General features: G+C 44.1%; 1 protein-coding gene across 1 annotated transcript in view; it reads left to right on the top strand.

Moving 5' to 3' along the window:
- CFAP298 (cilia and flagella associated protein 298) overlaps positions 1-21,037 on the top strand; it is a 29,627-nt gene extending 8,590 nt beyond the window's left edge. The window contains exons 4-8 of the mRNA XM_040338876.1: positions 474-541; positions 1,045-1,203; positions 8,883-9,005; positions 16,019-16,114; positions 20,822-21,037. Of these exons, the coding sequence (XP_040194810.1) occupies positions 474-541; positions 1,045-1,203; positions 8,883-9,005; positions 16,019-16,114; positions 20,822-20,932 (557 nt within the window). The 3' untranslated portion in view covers positions 20,933-21,037. The remainder of the gene's footprint in view (positions 1-473; positions 542-1,044; positions 1,204-8,882; positions 9,006-16,018; positions 16,115-20,821) is intronic.
- The last annotated feature ends 239 nt before the right edge of the window (positions 21,038-21,276 follow it).

Here is a 21,276-nt window from a genome sequence, read left to right as displayed (position 1 = left end):
GGGGGGGGGGGAGTTGTGTTGGAAGGGAGAACTTGGGGGAGAAGATCTGTGCTAGAAGTGTGGAGAGGATTTTTGCTGAGAGGGGGATAGGGATTTTGCTGGGTGGGTTGGGGAGAAGAGGATATGACCCAGGATGGGGGAGGGGGGAGAGTTGTGTTGGAAGGGAGGACTTGGGGGGGAGCGGATCTGTGCTAGAAGTGGGGAGAGGATTTTCGCTAAGAGGGGGATTGGAAGGATTTGAAGAAACGTCCTTCGGTTGCACCCCATCACAAATACCGGTGCAATGTGACGCAGGTACCAGCATGGCTATAGACATTGGAAGTGGGGTGCATAATGGCTGGGAAGGGGGTGGAAGGAGGATGGTGAGGTCTGGGGGACAAACTGCACCTTCACCTGTGTAGACAAATATTCTTGCACCGGCCCTGGATGTTGGTAATCCATGTTTATCAAACTCTATTTTATCTTTTTTTCAGCACCTAATGACAGTATGAAGAAGGTATTGCAAAAGACAATGGAGGAAGCAAAAGCCTTAATATCAAAGGTAATCTTGTCTTCCACACTATTATTCAGATTCTATTGCTGAAATCAAATGGTGAATAAAAAGACACCCTGCAAAGAAAATAGACAAATACTCGCCTCTCCAACTGCCCAAGCAGCCGATCACCAATGTAATGAAGAGAAATTGGCACTTTCTCCTCCTTTTTAGTATGTTCCTTGTTAGCACATGTACATGCAGGACATATGATTGGCTTTCAGTGCACCCCTTAGACTGACTCCTTATGTACAAGGAATAACGGGGGGCTGAAATCAGTCAAGTTAAGGTATTTGCACTATTGCATTTACAATACATTTATTAAATGTAATAAATACATTATGGCATTCATTGGTGTATTTTATATCTGCCTGGAGTTTAACTTTAAAGCCAGATTGTCACAACTGTAGAGATGCTGATTTGCCATGAGTGTTGTCAGAATATGATGACAAAGATTGGAGCTAGATATTGTAAAATGTTTTTGAAATAAAAAGTCTCTTCTCTTTGTGTAGAAACAAGCGGAGGCCAATGTGTGTGTGACAATAGACATGGTCAAGGATGCTTTGGATCAGCTCCGTGGTGCCGTAATGATTGTGTATCCCATGGGATTACCTCCACATGATCCAATCAGGATGGAGTTTGAAAATAATGAAGACCTCTCTGGAACTCAGGTATAATACCTCCTCTTCCATTGTCCTGGCTTCTTTGATTGTCAAGCAGTCTTTGGCAGTATCTGTGTGTTTTTAATCAAACTTAGACATCACCAAATGTTGTCTTTTGGGCCTCTTTCACACGAGTGCAGGGCTGGAGTGGGACAAAAATGTGGCCCTGGACTTCATCCAGACAGGCCCAGGGCACAGCACATCAGGGTACAGAGCCCAGCACATCAGGGTACAGCGCACATTAGGGTTCAGGGTACAGCAGCCAGCACATCAGGGCACAGCACAACAGGGTACAGATCCCAACACATCAGAGTACATCGGGGTACAGGGCACATCAGGGCACAGCACATTGGGGTACAGGGCACAGCACATTGGGGTACAGGGCACAGCACATTGGGGTACAGGGCACAGCACATTGGGGTACAGGGCACAGCACATCTCTTCTCGTCCATCCCAGATGATGTCACAAGCAAATGGGGATGGAAGAGAAGAGAGGAGGGGCGCTGCGTGACATGAGAGAGAACTTATTACAGACGCTTCCTGCGCTACTCTGCATGCATCTCGATCTACCCGTCAGGCGCCAGCTGTTGGCGATTGACGGGTAAATCGCTGCAGACCTCCGGGGGGGGGGGGAATTCACTGCACCGCAGACGCAATAGACGCCCGCTAAAAACCGGCCCACTGAGCCATCGCCCCACCATGAAAGTCCCGATGGCCAGTACATGTCTGCATGAGTGGACCAATCAGGTACACCTGTCAGTTTTTCAGACATACTTAATTGGACCCTCCATTCTCCTCTATGGAGCGGTGGGTGTAAACATGTGTTTGTTGGCCCCCACCGACATCCGATCCACTAAAAATGGTTGGATTCTCCTTCTGTTCCCTTTACATCCGACTGCCCATAGAGGAGAACAGGCTGTGTCTGTGTCTGCTCTGCATAAGTGGCTTGAAAACAGACCAGCCATCAGCCTGCTCAGGATGTAAACTTTTGATCAGGGTCAGTTGGGTAGTTTATGTTGCCAGAGACTAAGAAAAATGTGGGGTCATTTTTCATTTATATAGCAAAATATAAGAAATCTAGTGGTGATTAACCTCTTGACCACCGCCCCATGTCAAAAAGACGTCCTGTTTTTAAAGTTGAATATCTCGATAACGGCAGCAGCTGCTGCCACAACCGAGATATTCATCTTTTCAGGGGGCGGTGGTGTACACGATAACGGCGGTCTCCGCGGCGGATTCGCCGCGAGATCGCCGTTATCGGTGGCGGGAGAGGGCCTCCCGCCGCTCTCCCGCGCCCTCTGCCGCTTACCGGAGCCGTCGGTAGCGGCGGAGGGGATCGGATGTGTCCGGCAGCTGAGCGGGGACGGGACTGAAGGAGAAATCTCCTTCACCCGTCCTCATAGCTCTGCTGGGCGGAAGTGACGTCAAAACGTCAGTCCCGCCCAGCCTCTTAAAGAAACATTTTTTTTTTTGTCATTTGAAAAAATGACATTTTTATTTATTTTTTTATTTTTTTGCATATAAGTCTAATTATGAGATCTGAGGTCTTTTTGACCCCAGATCTCATATTTAAGAGGACCTGTCATGCTTTTTTCTATTACAAGGGATGTTTACATTCCTTGTAATAGGAATAAAAGTGATCAATTTTTTTTTTTTTTTTTATTTCAGTGTAAAAAATTATAAAACTAAATAAAAATAAATAAGAAAACCCAAAAAAAATTTTTTAAAGCGCCCCATCCCGACGAGCTCGCGCGCAGAAGCATACGCGAGTAGCGCCCGCATATGAAAACGGTATTCAAACCACACAAGTGAGGTATCGCCGCGATCGTTAGAGTGAGAGCACTAATTCTAGCCCTAGACCTACTCTGCAACTCAAAAAATGCAACCTGTAGAATTTTTTTAAACGTCGCCTATCGAGATTTTTAAGGGTAAAAGTTTGACGCCATGCCACGAGCGGGCGCAATTTTTAAGCGTGACATGTTGGGTATCATTTTACTCGGCGTAACATTATCTTTCACAATATATAAAAAAATTGGGCAAAATGTATTGTTGTCTTATTTTTTAATTCAAAAAAGTGATTTTTATCCAAAAAAAGTGCGCTTGTAAGACCGCTGCGCAAATACGGTGTGACAAAAAGTATTGCAATGACTGCCATTTTATTCCCTAGGATGTCTGCTAAAAAAAAATATATAATGTTTGGGGGTTCTGATTAATTTTCTTGCAAAAAAATTGTGATTTTCACATGAAGGAGAGAAGTGCCAGAATTAACCCGGTGGGCAAGTGGTTAAATACCACCAACAGAAATCTCTTTGTGTGAAAACATTTATATAGATTTCATTTGCGTACAGTGTTGCATGACAAAGCAATTGCTAGTTAAAGTAGCACAGTGCTGAATAGCAAAAAAATGCCCTGGTCATGAAGGGGAGGTCAAGATGTTAAAAAGAAAAATGTAGCTCTTGTTCCAATACTCAACTCCGGTGCTTCCCACACAATGCCACAAGATGTCTTTAGTTGAATGGACATGCTGTAAATTCAGGGTGTCGTGGACCTACCCTTCTAAAGGGGTAGGCTTACCACCGCAGGGCCCTGCACTCATACAGTGACGCTGACATTATGTCTCTGCTTAAAAACTGTCCATCTCTTTCCCCAGTTGAGAAGATACAGTGTGGAAGGTAGAGCAGCCAGGACTTACAGTAGAAGAGCACACAGCCTGACATCCGTCCTCTGACATGTTCAATCTCCCCCAGGGAGAGCTCTGTGTCTGCTGAGCAGCAAGATGTTCTCGGGCTGCACTGTGTTGCCTTGCTTGCTCCGCCCACGCAAGCTGTGTGTATGACTGTGTGTCCCAATGCGTGTCACGATCCTACGGGGTAAAATGACCGCACCAGCCAAGCAGACTCTGGCTGGAAAAAGCGCCCAGAGGCGATTCAGTTCGCATGAGTTGCGCTATACAAGTCATTCATTCATTCATTCATTCATTCATTCAAGCTGCCTCACTTACTATGATGGCTTAGATGCAGTCGGACAGACTAATAGGAACCCAAGACAGGATGAGATTGAGTTTATCCTTTCTATAAAGGGGCGTAGATCCTGACGTAGAAAGGGGGGTGCCAATAGGTATTAAGGCATCCTCAGCTTTGTTTTTGGGATGCAACAGAGGTTGGAGTACAGTGGTAAATAGATTCTTCTGCATGGTCCCAACCTGACACCCCCTCCCACACTCCGCCCTTGGCAGCCTCCCCTCTCGCCCCCCCTTGTACCGGCCCTGCCTGCCACTATAATATCCTATATTGCCCTAACCTTCTGCTATACTACCCTGACCTGCCACTATACTGCCCTAACGTTCTTATTGGCACACCAATTGCGGTGCGATTTTGTCACGCGATAAATTGCACTGCAATCACGGCAAATCGCAATGCACGACACTGTCGCCCAAAAGAAACTCCTGCTCTTTTTTTAAGTGACAAGCTTTGCGCACAGCGATTTTGTTGGGGAGGGGGGGCAGATATAGGATCCATTCCAGGTGCCAAATGCTCTAGGTATGCCCCTGGGTACCTATACTGCTTTCATTGAAAAAAAAAAAACTCACTATCTATCTATTCATTCATACATCTGGCGTACAAAATAGGGCTGTTACTGATCAAAATTTTTCTGTTCGATTAATCGTTTTTTTTTTTTATCAATTAATCGACTAATTTCGATTAATTATAACGCACATACAGATCCAACTACTTTTAGCTGATCTCCTTGCAGGCTGATTCCCAGTGCAGCTACCAACCACTGGAAAAATGGATAGCAGGATACAAAAAACACACAAAGGCAGCGCTCAGTAGGTAACCAAATAAATATTGCACTGGAGATAAAATCGATGTAGCTACATAAACTGTAAAAATGGTGCAAGTAATACCAAACGGTACCAAAAGCAGTCATAAAAACATGTAGCTAAGTATGAAACTGGTATAAAAATATGTACAACGATACCACTGCTGAATCCAGATGAGGGGGGGGTTAACATCAGTCCGTCAGCATGTAGATGTCCCGTGAAGGGAACTATCACAACTCCCAGTGGATGGCTGTAGAATCCCAGGTTGATAGAGGGAAGTGTAACAGCCCTTGCGTGTGGCAGATAGTAAGGTTCCGCTGACATGCAGATATGAAGGCACAGCAAAGGAGCCCTTCAGATGGACGCGTCAAGCCCCGCCGGTGTCCGTGACGTCACCGGATGTCTGACGGAACTCCCTGAAGGCCCAGAAGCTGGCGGAGAGGTGAGTACCAATCAAAAGAATTTTGATCGATCAAAAAAATTAAAGATTAATCGATTAATTAAAAGTTAATTTGCACAGCCCTAGTACAAAATGCTAGACCATTTTGTGTCTTTCTTTTCAACAGCTTTAACCTACCCCCTACTGCATCCTGAAATGTATTCATCATTTTTGGCTTTAGTTAAAATGTAACGTTGCAGATTTTTTTCGATGTGTGCCAAGATGAATGGAGGAGGACACCTCTTGTGTGGTCATGCTAGAACATTCCTAAAATAAAAATGGCTGCTAAGCTGAAGTAAGAGTTGAGCCATTCTTTGGTGAAATGACATTTCTCATTCAGACATTCTTTATAATCTTTACTTGGTACTTGTAAATATGCCATCCAATTGATCTTTCTGTAGAGGATGGTATGAGACAGACCAGTTCCCAGATTTGTCCACATGATTGTTAGCAGGACAATGTATAATGGGAAGGGGAGGCCTGAGAAAGACACGGCCTGTGATCAAATATTGTCCCTCCAATCGGCCTTACATATTCATCCTCTCCTGTGTCACTGGTGTGCTTTGTCCTCTCTGACCCATGCCTGATCTATGTGTTGTCTTTGGACTAAGCTCCAGACTGTTTTCTTGGTCTTCTTGACGTTTGCCTGCCTTTTCTTTGCGACTCCTCACACATTCATGTCGGGCTCTGTTTAGTTTACAATGTTAAAAGTTTTTCGAATTTGTAAATTAAGATGCCCAGCACATCTTGAAGGTCGTTATCTGTAGACATGCATCGTGTCATGGTGGAAACCAGCCTAAAGCTTCACCAAAGCTAAGATCTTCAACTCGACCTACCGTACTGCTTTATGTTCACGAGTCTCGATTATCCTGAGATCGTACTAGAATTTTAATATTTTTATTTTTATCCAACAGTGTCCTTGTTTTCTGTTCAGTATATGAAGTGTGACCATTTAATTCCTGAAATGGACTGTAAAAAAACAATTTGCTAATCTGTACACTATTGACTGTTGTCGCCTCCAACTAGTCCCCTTGTAAAGTGTTGGACTTGTGTGGATTACTGTGCAACTGCAACTGGAATTTGTTTTCTGGAACGCTGAGCAGTATTTTTGTCGCAGAGCACTGGATGTCCAGAATGTCATCAAATGTGTCCTTTAAAGGCAGGCATTTTTTTTTTCATTTTGAAAACGGTCAAAAGTCACAGGGTACCAAGTCAGGGTATTACGGTGATTGGTTAAGTTCTAGAATGGATTTTTAGGCCAGGAAATTGCAAACGCTTAACGCTTCATGTGCCCGAGTATTGTCATGGTGGAGAATCTACATGTCAGGCTAGAGTTCCGGGGCCAGATTCAGATAGATCAGCGGATCTTTAGATCCGCGTAATCTATCTGATTTAAGATCCGCCGCCGCAAGTTTTAGAGGCAAGTGGGTAATTCACAAAACACTTACCTCCAAACTTGCGGCGGCGGATCGTAAATCCCCCGGCGGAATTCAAATTCCGCGGCTAGGGGGAGTGTAGTATTTAAATCAGGCGCGTCCCCGCACCGATTTAAATGCGCATGCGCCGTCCACAAATTTTCCCGGCGTGCATTGCTCCCAATGACGTCGCTAGGACGTCATTGGTTTCGGCGTGAGCGTAACTTGCGTCCATCGCTTTTGTGAGTCGACGTACGCAAACGTCGTAAAAAAAAAATTTGACGCGGGAACGACGGCCATACTTAACATTGGCTGCGCCTCATAGAAGCAGGAGTAAGTATACGCCGGGAAAACGCTTACGTAAACGACGTAAAGTGACTGCGTCGAGCCCGCGTACGTTCGTGAATTGGCGTATCTCGCTGATTTACATATCGCCGTAAATCAGCAAGAATACCCCCAGCGGCCATTTTTAAATTGCAGTTAAGATCCGACGGTGTAACACTGTTACACCTGTCGGATCTTGGGCATATCTATGCGTAACTGATTCTATGAATCAGGCGCATAGATACGACCGGCCTAACTCTGAGATACGACGGTGTATCAGGAGATACACCGTCGTATCTCTTTGAGAATCTGGCCCCCGGTCTTTTTCTCTGAACAGATTCCCATAACCTTTTCATTTTCCACATTTGCATCCGTCCTTTGCCTTTTTGGCTGCCCACTTCTTTCGTCGTCATGGGCATCTTCACCGTCTCTCCTCAAACCGCCTATGCCATTCAGAAACACTTGATTACTTCATGGAATGTTCACCATAGGCTTGTTATAACAGAGCTAAAGGTTCACTCTGACTTTTTGAAATTTTTTATCTAAAATTGGAGGTCACTCCAATTCTCCAGATTCTTGCCACTCATTTTCCGCCAAGTGAGCAGTGCACACATGTGTTATTAAAGGGGTTTTAAAGTCTCGTATTTTTTATATTTTTTTCAATTACAAACATGTCGTACTTACATCCTCTGTGCAAGGGTTTTGCACAGAGGGGCCCTGATCCTCCTCTTCTGGGGCCCCTCCATGGCGCTCCTGGCTCCTCCTTTTCTCGTTTGCCCAGACAGAGAAACGCTTTCTCTGGGGGCACTTGTGTGGGCGCGCTCCGTGTCCTGCCACTGTGTCCATTGACAAAGGCAGCCAGACCAGGAGCCGCCCCTGGCTCCCGCATCAACGGATTTAAGTGACAGCAGCCAATGGCTTCTGCGTCTATCAATCTATCCAATGAGGACCCAAGACACCGGCTGGAGCTGGTGTGCTTGTCCCCGTTGCTGGAAAGACCGGGTTCAGGTAAGTAAAAGGGGGGCTCTGGGGGGCTGCTGCACTACAGAAGGTTTTTCACCTTAAGGCATAGAATACATTTAGATGAAAAACCACAAGGGTTTACAACCCCTTTAAGACTAAAATAATTGTGAAGATACTCTAAAGCTTGAGTCAACTGGCCTGTCACCCAGGCAAGTGCAAGTTAGAACATGTCATAACACGCTCCAGCACGTATGGCTGTGTGACTTACCACTATAGTTCTACGATGAGGGCGTTCCGGGATTTAAATTGTCACACCTCGTACTGTGAAATAAATTTTGCCATGATTAATTTCTTATCGTCATGACCAGGTTAGACGTTTTAATTGAGTGGTATTTAGTTTGCTAAAGGATTGTGTCATAAACTGCCATTTGTTCAATAAAATAAAATTCAATAAATTCAATTTAATAAAATTGTATCTCTTTTTTTTTTCTCATTTTTCACTGCATCTTGGTGCTGCTGATATTCTGCAGCTTCTTTGCTACAGACTTGAGTAGACTGGAAATCCTTGCTGTGGTTCTCGCATCTAATCACAGTCGAGGTGCATTCCCGAGTGTGAATACCCACTTAATTTTCTGCACTTTTGCCTATGGATCAGATAAAATTATGTTTTTTTCCCACATTCCAGTCATTTTTATTCATTTCTCCATATGTTGCTGTATTCTAGGCCGGACAGATGGTCATCGAGGAACCTGATGCCCAGTTGTGGAAAGAGCTCCTGAGGAATAAGAAACTTGCTGACTACGTGGGAAAAAATGAAAAGACTAAAATAATTGTGAAGATACAAAAGGTACTCAACACATTTCTAGATTTGTACAAGTGATGAATATGAACACCAGATGCTGTCATCCAGTTATAGTGCAGGCAGCCATATTTAACCACTTAAGGACCAAGCCTTTTTGGTGTTTACAAGTAAAAAAACATTTTTTTTTGCTAGAAAATTACTTGGAACCCCCAAACATTATATACATTTTTTTCCTAACACCATAGAGAATAAAATGGCGGTCGTTTCTATACTTTTTGTCACACCGTATTTGCGCAGCGGTCTTAAAAGTTAACCCAATTTATTATTTTCATATTGTGAAAGATAATGTTACCCTGAGTAAATTTCTACCCAACATGTCACGCTTCAAGTTGTGCCCGCTCATCGAATGGCGACAAACCTTTACCCTTAAAAATCTCCATAGGCGACATTTTAAAAATTCTACAGGTTTCATGTTTTGAGTTACAAAGGAAGTCTAGAGCTATAATTATTGCTCTCGCTCTAACGACCGCGGTGTTATCTCACATGTGTGGTTTAAACACCATTTTCATATGCGGGTGCTGCTCACATATGGGTTTGCTTCTGCGCGCAAGCTCGTTGGGACGGGGTGCTTAAATTTTATTAATTTTACTTTATTTTATTTATTTTGACAGTTTCTTTTTTTTTTTTTTTTTTATGTTTGGGTCACTTTTATTCCTATTATAATGAATGTAAACATCCCTTGTAATATAAAAAAGCATGACAGGAACTCCTTAAATGTGAAATCTGGGGTTAAAAAAAGGCCCCAGATCTCATATTTGGACTAAAATGCAATAACATATATATTTTTTTTTTAATGTAATTTAAAAAATAAAATGTCCCTTTAAGAGCTATGGGCGGAAGTGAAGTTTTAACGTCGCTTCCGCCCTGCTGTGATATGGAGAAGGGTGGTTGCCATCTTCCCTTCACTCATCTCTATACACAGCAAGGGAGAAGACCCGATCACCTCCGCCGCTACCGACAGCTCCGGTAAGTGGCGGAGGGCATCGGAGAGCGGCGGGAGGAGCAGCCCTCTCCCCCGCTGATAAAAATGATCTTGCGGCGTATCCTCCGCAGAGACCACTTTTATCTTGTAGCGGGCCGCCCACTGAAGAAGAGAATACCAGGGTTATGCTAGCTAGCTGCTACCATAACAACGATATTCCTCTTCAAACAGCCAACATATTCCTGTGGCGGGCAGTCCCTGAGTGGTTAAACCTTCACTACTTCAGCCTATCGGTACACAGACAAATATTCTATATGGCCAAATATTTGCAGGCATCTGACTATCACACCCATATGAGCTTGTTGGACATTCCATTCCGAAAACCGTGAGCATTAATATGGAGTTGTGTGTTTATGTAAATTTGTGCCCATTCAGCCCAATGAACATTTGTATTGTCAGTTACTGTTGTTATTGTTGAATGGGAAGACCTGGCTCACCATTGGTGTTCCAGTTCATCCCAAAGCTTTTGTAGGGTTGAGGTCAAGGCTTTGTGCAGTTCCTTCATACTATTGCTCATTGCACCATGTCTTTGTGGAGCTGGCATTGTGTACAGGGCCACAGTCATGTTGGAAAAGAAAAAGGACTTTCCCAAAATGTTGCTACAAGGTTGGAAGCGCACAATTGTCTGAAAAGTCTTTGTATGCTGGAGCATTGAAGTAGTACTAAACACTCTGGGGCTGATTTACTAAAGCTAAAGAGTGCAAAATCTGGTGCAGCTGTGCATATGGAGACCAATCCGCTTCTGTTTCAATTGTTTTTATTGAATATTTGGAAAGTAAAGAACAAACGGTATAAAGCAGAGCAGCGAACAATCCTTTCTAAGCTTTGTACCTTCAAAAACCTTCAAGCCCTGTACACACGATCGGATATCTGATGAAATCTAATCCGATGGATTTTTTTCATCGGCTATCCGTTGAAGCTGACTTTCATCAGTCTTGCCCACACACCATTGGTTAAAAATCCGATCGTGTCCAAACACTACGACGTGCTGAGAAAAATGAAGTTCAATGCTTCTGAGCATGCGTCGACTTGATTCTGAGCATGTGTAGATTTTTGACCGATGGATTTCCCCACAGACAATCGTTTTTTTCTATCGGTTTTTTAACCATAAGAAACATTTAATACGGGTTCTATTTTTTTTCACCGATTGGATAAAAAAACTATGGGGCCCACACACGATCGGTTCGTCCGATGAAAACGGTCCATCGTTCCGTTTTCATCAGACAAACCGATCGTGTGTACACGGCTTAAGATTGGAAATATCTCCTAAACCTCTACGGTTTGGGAGATGTTCACCATGTACGCTGGCGCTGACATAATCGGCGCATACGCACTGAAGAAAGGGCACGATCCGTTGACTTTTCTATAGTGCATTTGCCGATACTGTCGGCTCCTGCACACATGCAAGGGAATGACGTCACGTGACTTCGACCAATACCAGAGCCGGAGTCCACGGCCCCGAAAAGAAGAGGGGTTGAAGATAGACGCGATTAATCAGCGGGGACAGCGCTGACATTGCAGGCTTCTTGTGCAGGTAAGGGACACATAATGGGCTAGTAGGGATCTACCTTTTACTTTGCAGGTGACAAAGAAAATCTAATAGTGTGTATGGGGCTTTAGGGGAGATCACATTTATGAGAGAAAAAAAGGGGGGGGGGGGGCTGTACTACTTAACCTATCCCCATAATGCCCTGAGGAAAGAATAAAGATCATCCCAGAGAGGGCTTATCTGGTACATAGAGGAATTATGAAGTATGCGTCCTCTCCAAAGAGATCTTTAAATTGAGAAGACTATTATCTTATATTAAACAATTCAAATGGTCTCTCCATTGTCATACTGCTTATAGTCATTTATGGGGGATACTACTCCCCAGTACTGACAATTTGTTGAACATTGACCGGTCACAGGGCCACCGGTGGGAATAAGAGAGAAAAGAATGAGTAAAGGAAGAAGAAAAAGAGAGGGTGAGACCGTCCAGGGATCTTCCATTAAGTGTGCCTGGAGTTAACACTGTATGGTTGGTACCTGCAAGTAGGCAAGCCAAGGGGACCATATTTTATCAAAAAGGAGCTGTTTGTTTTGCAGGACGCTCACTATTTTTTAGTTTATCATAATCCATGTGCGTTTTATGTTTCATTAATGCTATGTCTAAAGTTGGGCTTTTCCAAGCAGTAGCAAAAACAATTTTGGCTGCTAGAAACATAGTATATTAGGGTCTGTGTGTGTCTTGGTAAATTTTCAACAGGTTTATTTAGTAGGACAATGCTTGCATCTTTAATATTAACCATAGTGACTGAAAAAATAAAGGAGTGTACGTACCCTCATCCAAAAGTGGTGCACTTTGGGACAAGTCCACCATATAGGCAAAACCGTACCTATCTGGCCACAACCCCTAAAGCAGGAGGCTGACGATCCCGGGTACATTTTAAGAAAGACCAAGTACCATCTGGCATGTACTTTATAGCCAGCCTCGATCGGAGCAACGTTTAAAATTCCTTTATGAATACGTGTGCTCAATTTACAACACTCCTCCGCCTCTGGGATATGCCTAGATCCCTCTCCCATGCTGACTGGTAAGATAAACTACGTGAAGGGTTGGAAAATAATTTATACAGACGGAGCCACCCAAAGATGTAACTGAGGAAGAGGGAATTTTAGGAAGAGGAACTGAATGCAGCCACAGGCTTAAAAGAAAAATGGATGTGCAAATATGGTAAAAGTTTAAGTTTAGGATTTAGTAACACTTTAACAGGACCCTTCACAGGAAGGACCTGAACTCAATTTAGAGAGGAGGCCACATACTTACTTTTAGCCTTATAAGTAGGTGCGATGGTCAGGTGTTCAGACCTTTGGCCATATAGTGTATTTTTATCGTCGTAGGATGAACCATTGTACTTGTTATGGGCAATGTCTCAAAATTTCCATAAAAAGTGTTTGTTAGCCTAAAAAAATAATGGATACTGTTCCCTAAAATCATGTTATACAGCACAGTGTTATTTGGTCTGCTGTATCGCCTGCAATACCTGGCTGATCCTGCCTGGTCCTGTCCTCCCCCCTGTAAACTGACCACAGTTTATCATGGCTGCTGAGCCCTGACACAGTGGTCAGTATACATGTCTCCATCATACGCAGCTCTCCTCTGTCCTTCTCTGTCTTCCTCTCCCCCTCCCCTCCCTGCCTGTCGGCTCGAGACACTGCCCGCCCCTCCCCTCCTGCTGCTATAAAAATTATATTATATTCATCCCGTCCCATCTGTTAAATAATAAGTGTCCCACTGTCTGTGCTGTATAAAAACTATGCAATTTCTACCTTTTTATATCAGACTGTCTCCCGGGGCTCGCGTGACTTCTCGGCTCTCTACTCCTCTCCTCCCCGGCTGTCATTAGCGGGTATTCTAAGCCCCTCCCGCTGTAGTTGTCAGCCAGGGAAAGGAGAAAGCCGAGGAGTCACGTGAGCGCTGGGAGACCCACTGATATAAGGTAGAATTTGTATCGTTTTTATACAGTACAGACACTGGGACACATATCATTATTTAACAGATGGGATGGGATGAATATAATGGCTTAACCACCACTTTAAGATGAGCTTAAAGGGAACCTGTCAAAATACAAATATAGACGCTACCATTGTTGACTTATTTTAATAAGATTGCTCAGTAGCAGCCTACATATTTTCTCTGTACAGGTTACCCTTGAAAACAAGTCAGAATTTACATCTCCCATATTTCTATCCTGACAATTGCTGCAGGCAGGTTACTATGATTGACGTTCTGAAAATGGCGTTATAACAAACAAGGTCTATTGTGGTCCTATGTGCTGTCTAGTTTTTAACAAAACATTCATAAACTTTTATAAATAATTTCCTTCAGTAATTTTCTTCCACCGACAACCCAGAGTGCAGTTTTGGTTGTACGTGATGTTAATGATATCCTATGGCAGGGGTTGACAAATTTGCTTGGAATCTTGGAGCCAGCTAAAAAAGTTAGGAGCCAGAAAACGAGCCCCATCCCGACGAGCTTGCGCGCAGAAGCAATCACATACGTGAGCAGAGCCCGCATATGTAAACCACACATGTGAGGTATTGCCGCGATTGGTAGAGCGAGAGCAATAATTCTAGCTCTAGACCTCCTCTGTAACTAATTTTTTAAACGTCGCCTATGGAGATTTTAAAGGGTAAAAGTTTGTCGCCATTCCACGAGCGGACGTAATTTTGAAGCGTGACTTGTTGGGTATCAATTTACTCGGCGTAACATTTATCTTTCATAATATAATATGAAAGATAAATGTAATAATAATAATATGGTTCTGCTGGACCTAAGCGCAGCTTTTGACACAGTAGACCATAAATTGCTACTGAGACGACTAACAGAAGTCGCCGGAGTCTCAGAAGATGCCTTACCATGGTTCTCCTCTTTTCTCGGAAACCGATCACAAACAGTGAAACTGGGATCCTTCACGTCAGAAAAACGCACGGTGCCATGTGGGGTCCCCCAAGGATCCCCCCTATCACCGGTGCTGTTTAATATCTATCTTCGTCCTCTCTTTGATATTATCGGTAGCCAAGAACTACTCTATCACTCTTATGCAGACGACACGCAGCTGTATTTTCGCATCTGCCATAAAAAGGATCATCATCTCAGATTAGAGAAATGTCTCTCTTCAATAGAAAACTGGATGACTAAGAGTTATCTCAAACTCAATAGCGCTAAAACAGAACTCTTTATCTTCGATGCCAGTCGGAAGAAACAACCGACAACAAACTGGACACCATCTCCCATCCTGGGACAAATCATCTCCCCTAGCCCCAAAGTCAAAAGTCTGGGAGTCACGTTTGACACCTTCATGACAATGGACGCACAAATAGGGTCAGTAGTCAGCGGGGCGCACCATTTGATGCGCCTACTACGCAGACTGATTCCATTTATCCCCAAAGAAGACGTAGCAGTCGTGGTGGGAACAATCGTGAATTCCAGACTGGACTATGCAAATGCCCTTTACCTCGGGCTACCCAAGTACCAAATCGCTCGTCTTCAAGTCGTACAGAATACGGCCGCTAGACTGGTGACTGGGAAAAAATCTTGGGAATCAATCTCACCTTCACTGAGATCCCTTCACTGGTTGCCAGTGAAAGACAGAATTGCATTTAAAGCACTCTGCCTGACACATAAGTGCATCCATGGGAAGGCTCCTAGATATCTATGCGACAAGATCAAACCGCACAATTGCAACCGCATTCTGCGATCCACCGACCAAAATCTGGTCAAGGTTCCAAAAACCAAATACAAGTCCAAAGGAGAAAGAAGGTTTGCTTTCCAGGGCCCCAGGCTTTGGAATGCTTTACCAACCAGCATTCGGTTGGAGCAAAACCACCTGTCCTTCAGAAGGCAGATCAAAACCCTGCTTTTCTGAAAGGCATGAGACACAAACAACAAGCGCCCAGAGGCGATTCAGTTCGCATGTGCCGCGCTATATAAATTTTTCATTCATTCATATAAAAAAAAAAAATGGGGATAACTTTACTGTTGTCTTATTTTTTAATTAAAAAAAGTGTAATTTTTTCCCAAAAAAGTGTGCTTGTAAGACCGCTGCGCAAATACGGCGTGACAGAAAGTATTGAAACGATCGCCATTTTATTCTCTAGGGTGTTAGGATAAAAAATATATATAATGTTTGGGGGTTCTAATTAGAGGGAAGAAGATGGCAGTGAAAATAGTGAAAAATTACATTAGAATTGCTGTTTAACTTGTAATGCTTAACTTGTAATACCAACGGCCACCACCAGATGGCTCCAGCTTACACATCTGGTGGTAATAACTTGTAATACCAACTGCTCACCACCAGATGGCGACAGCTCACAAAAAAAAAAACACTTTCTAGTCGCCCTGGCGACCGGGATTTGTCGAGCCCTGTCCTATGGAATGCTGACAGTGTACATAAATGGTGTGCATGCCCCTTGATTTGACCTTTATCACTACCGATGTATTTTAGTATATTTTTGTGCTTTAAACCCATCCAGAGAGGACAAGGAGCTCCAGCAAGAGAGCCCGTCATTTCAGAGGAAGAGCAGAAGAACATGATGATGTATTATCACAGGAGACAGGAGGCACTCAAGGTAATACATTTGGTAACTTACTTACGTGTTCATTAACTCCAGATGAGCTCCAGTGAGAGGTATGGAATGTAGTTGGAAGTTGAGCAAATACATTGCCTAAAGCCGCTGAGCTTTTTGTACTGCACCGACTGTGCTACAAACGTATGGTTTTGCACTGTAGCCTCTATGTTGGATTTCTCCTGCTGTAAGGGAGACCTCACCAAAGGCTTTACCACCAAATTCTCTCTGTACAGGGAGCTATACTATAAGGACAAACGTTTAGGACGCCTGACCATCTTACCTGCACTATATTGCCACTTGTACGAAGCTGTGGACCCACCTCCAGAATGTGTTTTCTGTGTAGGGTAGTGTTTATCCTACAGCATACAAAGCGTGTTAGACAATGCACGTTTAAAGGAGAAGTACAGCCAAAGCTCAGTTGGCTTTACTTCTCCTGTCGATTACAAGAGTGCAGTTAGTTCTGCACTCCTGTGACCCATTTTCAGCAGATAGCGGGCTGCAGTCACCGAGCCAGTCCAGGTTGGGGCAAGATCGTGACCATATGGTCGGGATCAGCCCACATGCCTGGACCAAAACCCGGCACAGCCTCTCAGCGAGCTGCTGAGAGGCTGAGCCGACCACTCCCGCCCCCTACACAGCCCTGGACACCAGTGAGCGCTTGAGGGGCAGAGCAGACAGCGGTAACTGACAGTCACCAGCTCTCTGCTCAGAGAGCTCTGAGAACCGAGTGATCAACTGTGTTTAATCACTCTGGGCCAGATTCTGAAAGAATTACGTTGCTCCACGGCAGCGTAACGTATCTGATTTACGTTACACCGCCGCAGGTTTACAGCGTAAGTGCCTGATTCACAAAGCTCTTACCTGTAAACTTGCGGCCGTGTAACGTAAATCCGCTCGGCGCAAGCCCGCCTAATTCAAATGGGGCGGGCACCATTTAAATTAGGCACGTTCCCGCGCCGAACATACTGCGCATGCTCCGTCGGGAAAATTACCCGACGTTCATTGCGCTAAATGACGTCGCACGGACGTCATTTGTTTAGACGTTAACGTAAATGGCGTCCAGCGCCATTCACGGACGACTTACACAAACTACGTGATTTTTTTAAATTTCGACGCGGGAACGACGGCCATACTTAACATGGCTTAGAACAACTAGGGCTCAGCCCTAATATTACGCAGCGTATCTCGACGGAAACAACATAAAGTTAGAGCGACGGGTAACGCGGACGTTCGTGGATCGCCGTAACTAGTCATTTGCATATTCTACGCCGACCGCAATGGCCTCGCCACCTAGCGGCCGGCATAGAATTGCATCCTTAAGATCCGACAGTGTAAGTCAATTACACCTGTCGGATCTTAGGGCTAGCTATGCGTAACTGATTCTATGAATCAGCCGCATAGTTGGGACGGGCGGATCACAGAGATACGATGGCGTATCAGGAGATACGCCGTCGTATCTCTTTTGTGAATCTGGCCCTCTGTTCTTAGCCTTAGAGCCAGTGGGGTACTAATGCTGCATCCACCTAGGTAAGCATGATTCTACATTAAAAAAATTCCCATATTTATTTTTTAACTTTGTCGCAGCAGTTTGGGGAAGGCCCTTTTCTCTTCCAGCATGACTGTGCCACTGTGTACCAAGACATGGATTGGTGAGTTTGGTGTGGAGGAACTCAAGTGGCCTGCACAGAGCCCTGACCTCAACCCACTGAACACCTTTACTAAAAGTTGGAAGGTAAATTGCAAGTTATCCAACATCTGTACCTGGCCTCACAAGGAGGAAAAAAAATGGCACTCTTTCGTCATCATTGGCCAGGACCCACTGATCAGCGTGTGCTGAAGAACAAGCATGCCTCGTACCTGGGAGGGCTGGATCACGTACATGTATGCGATCCGGCGCAGTGGGGCCGCTCTGCCACAGGGATATCCTGGACGATTTTTTTTACCAAAAATATGTAGAATACATATCGGCCTTAACTGAGGAAAAAAATTGTTTTTTTGGCCCGGATTCACAAAGCACTTACGTCGACGTATCTCGAGATACGCCGCATAAGTGTAAATATGCGCCGTCGTATCTATGCGCCGCACTCTGAAACCAAGATACGCCTGAAAATAGGCTTCATCCGACCGACGTAACTTTCCTACGCTGGCGTATCTTGGGCGCATATTTACGCTGGCCGCAAGTGACGCTCCCATTGATTTTCTATTCACATATGCTAATGAGGGAGATACGTCGATTCACGAACGTACATGCGCCCGGCGCATAATATACGCGGTTTACGTAAGTCGTACACCCGACGTAAAGTTATTCCCCGATATATGAGGCGCAACTCATGCAAACGTATGGACCAGGGAACACAGCCGTCGTATTTTACGTCGTTTACGTAGTACGTGAATATGACTAGACGTAGGTTACGTTCACGTCGTAGGCAGTGATCCGTCGTATCTTAGGGAGTAGTTTCGACGTGATTCTGAGCATGCGCACTGGGATGCGGCCACGGGACGGCACATGCGCCGTTCGTTTTAAGTACTTCTATGGCGCTTGTCCCATCATTTGCATGGGGTCACGCCTCATTAGCATGGCTCACGCCCACTTCCACCTATGCTGGCTTACCCCGAGGAAACCCAGCGTATCTTTAACAGCGAGTGCTTTGTGAATCCAGTGCTTGCCTCTGTGCGCTGCTCCGGCGTAGCGTAAAAGAGATACGCTACGCCGGCATAAATATGCGCCAATGTATGTGAATCCGGGCCTTTATATATATTTTTTGGAGATATTTTTTATAGCAAAAAGTAAAAAATATTGCTTTTTTTTATTTTTTTCAAAATTGTCACTCCTTTTTTTTTTTGTTTACAGTGCAAAAAATAAAAACTGCAGAGGTAATCAAATACCACCAAAAGAAAGCTCAATTTTGTTTGGGTGCAACGTCGCATGACCGCGCAATTTGTCATTTTTAAGTGACGCAGTGCCAAATCCCCAAAAATGGCTTAAATCCTCCGGGGCTGAAGTGGTTAAAGGATAAGTTCACCTTTGGAACATGTTACATGTTCTACCCGTTTTTAGGACTGAACATCATGTAACCTGTCCCAGCATCTTCAGATCCCCCCCCCCCGGAATCTTCTCCCCGCACCCACTGTCACAATTTAAAAATGAAACGTAGCCATGCAGGACTCCACATACACGGCCGTGTCATTCATTCATAGTTACTTGTAATTCAATGTCTACAAGTACCATCAGTCATTGCCGTGGATGGCTTGTAGTTGACAATGAACTAGGAGGGTGCTGGTAAGCGCTCATAGTTGATCTTCCTGCTCTCAGATAACTGGCTGTCCAAACGCGGTACAAACAGACAGCCATGCTGAGAGTCTGCAGGAGCCTGAGATTGCACCCACGATCTGCTGATTGTGGGTGCAATGCCTTCAGGCTGCTTAGAGAAAAAAAATTGCACATTTTTTTTACCTGCAAATAAATATGAATTACTGTATTTATTGGTGTATAACACTCACTTTTTTACCCTGAAAATAGAGGGTAAACTGTGTCCGAGTGTTATACACAGGGGCTGTGGAAAGTTTTTTTTTCCTGAAACTTCCCTCTTAACCACTTGCTTACGGGGCACATATACCCCCTCCTGCCTAGGTGAAATTTCAGCTTTTGGCACTGCGTCGCTTTAACAATTGCGCGGTCGTGCGACGTGGCTCCCAAACAAAATTGACGTCCTTTTTTTCCCCACAAATAGAGCTTTCTTTTGGTGGTATTTGATCGCCTGTGCGGTTTTTATTTTTTGCGCTATAAACAAAAAAGAGCGACAATTTTGAAAAAAATACAATATTTTTTACTTGTTGCTATTATAAATAACCCAATTTAAAAAAAAAAAAAAAAAAAAAAATGTTCTCAGTTTAGGCCGATACGTATTCTTCTACATATTTTTGGTAAAAAAAAACAAAAAAACGCAATAAGCGACTGGTTTGCGCAAAAGTTATAGCGCCTACAAAATAGGGGACAGAATTTATTATTTTTTATTATTTTTTTTTTTTTACTAGAAATGGCGGCGATCTGCTATTTTCTATAAATATGCACTAATTACTGTATAAATGTGACTGGCATTGAAGGGGTTAACACTAGGGGGTGAGGAAGGGGTTAAATGTGTACCCTGCATTGTGTTCTAACTGTGGGGGAAGGGGGGTGACTGGGGGAGGTGACCGATCTGTGTCTCTATGTACAAGGGACACAGATCGGTCTCCTCTCCAGAGACAGGATGCTGTCTCTGTGTAAAACGGCAATGAGAGATGATCTCATATGTTTACATATGAGATCATCTCTCATTGGCCGCACAGATTGCATCGCAAACGGCCACTCTGATTGGCCGTTTGCGGCGATCTGTAATTGGCTGTGTCCAAGGGACACGGCCAACACAGAGTTTCCCCGCTGCGCGCTCTGACGTCCACTTGGATTTTGGGATCCGCGCTGTAGCCGTCATTTGACTATATCGCGGATCCCAAGCGGTTAAAGTTAGGGTGCGTGTTATACAGTATTTTTTTTATTTTTTTTAAAAGGTGAGCTTATCCTTTAAACATTTTACTTGCTGTATATAGGGTTGGTACAGACTGATGGTTTATAGTTCATATACGGACTAACATGTATATCACACAGGGATAAATAGACTCTCGGCTTTCTTGCTAACCAGCTAACTAATGTTTGTCTCTTGGTTCCAGAAACTTGATGAGGATGAGGATATTTCATATATGAATGCTGACTGGGCGGACAGTAACTCCCTAAAAAGACAGTTTCAGGGTGTGAAGAACATTAAATGGAGGCCGGCGTGAGAATCCAGCAATCATCCTCATTCACAAATGTCTGGTATATGTAGTACATCGACAAGTTTTAATTGTCATCTCCTGTTCTATAGAAATAAATGATCTTTCTTTTTATATTTCGGGTTTGTGGCTTTCATTACAGTTCCTGGCTGTAGAATAGATTACAGCACTGCCCTAACAAATACAATCCATTTTAGGAAAATCACTGTTTAGTGAAATTCGCTATTCAATAATGAACTGTAATTGGCCAAACACAGATCACCTCTCATTTCAGGGATGGTTCTACAGGAAATGAAGCACAGGCGCCACTCTAAGTGCAGTATGTTGATAACAATTTTAATTCCACACATAGG

Source organism: Rana temporaria, chromosome 2 (assembly GCF_905171775.1).
Source record: "Rana temporaria chromosome 2, aRanTem1.1, whole genome shotgun sequence".
Lineage (NCBI taxonomy): Eukaryota > Metazoa > Chordata > Amphibia > Anura > Ranidae > Rana > Rana temporaria.
Note: the sequence above shows the minus strand (reverse complement) of the source record. Positions and strands in the feature narration are given on the sequence as shown.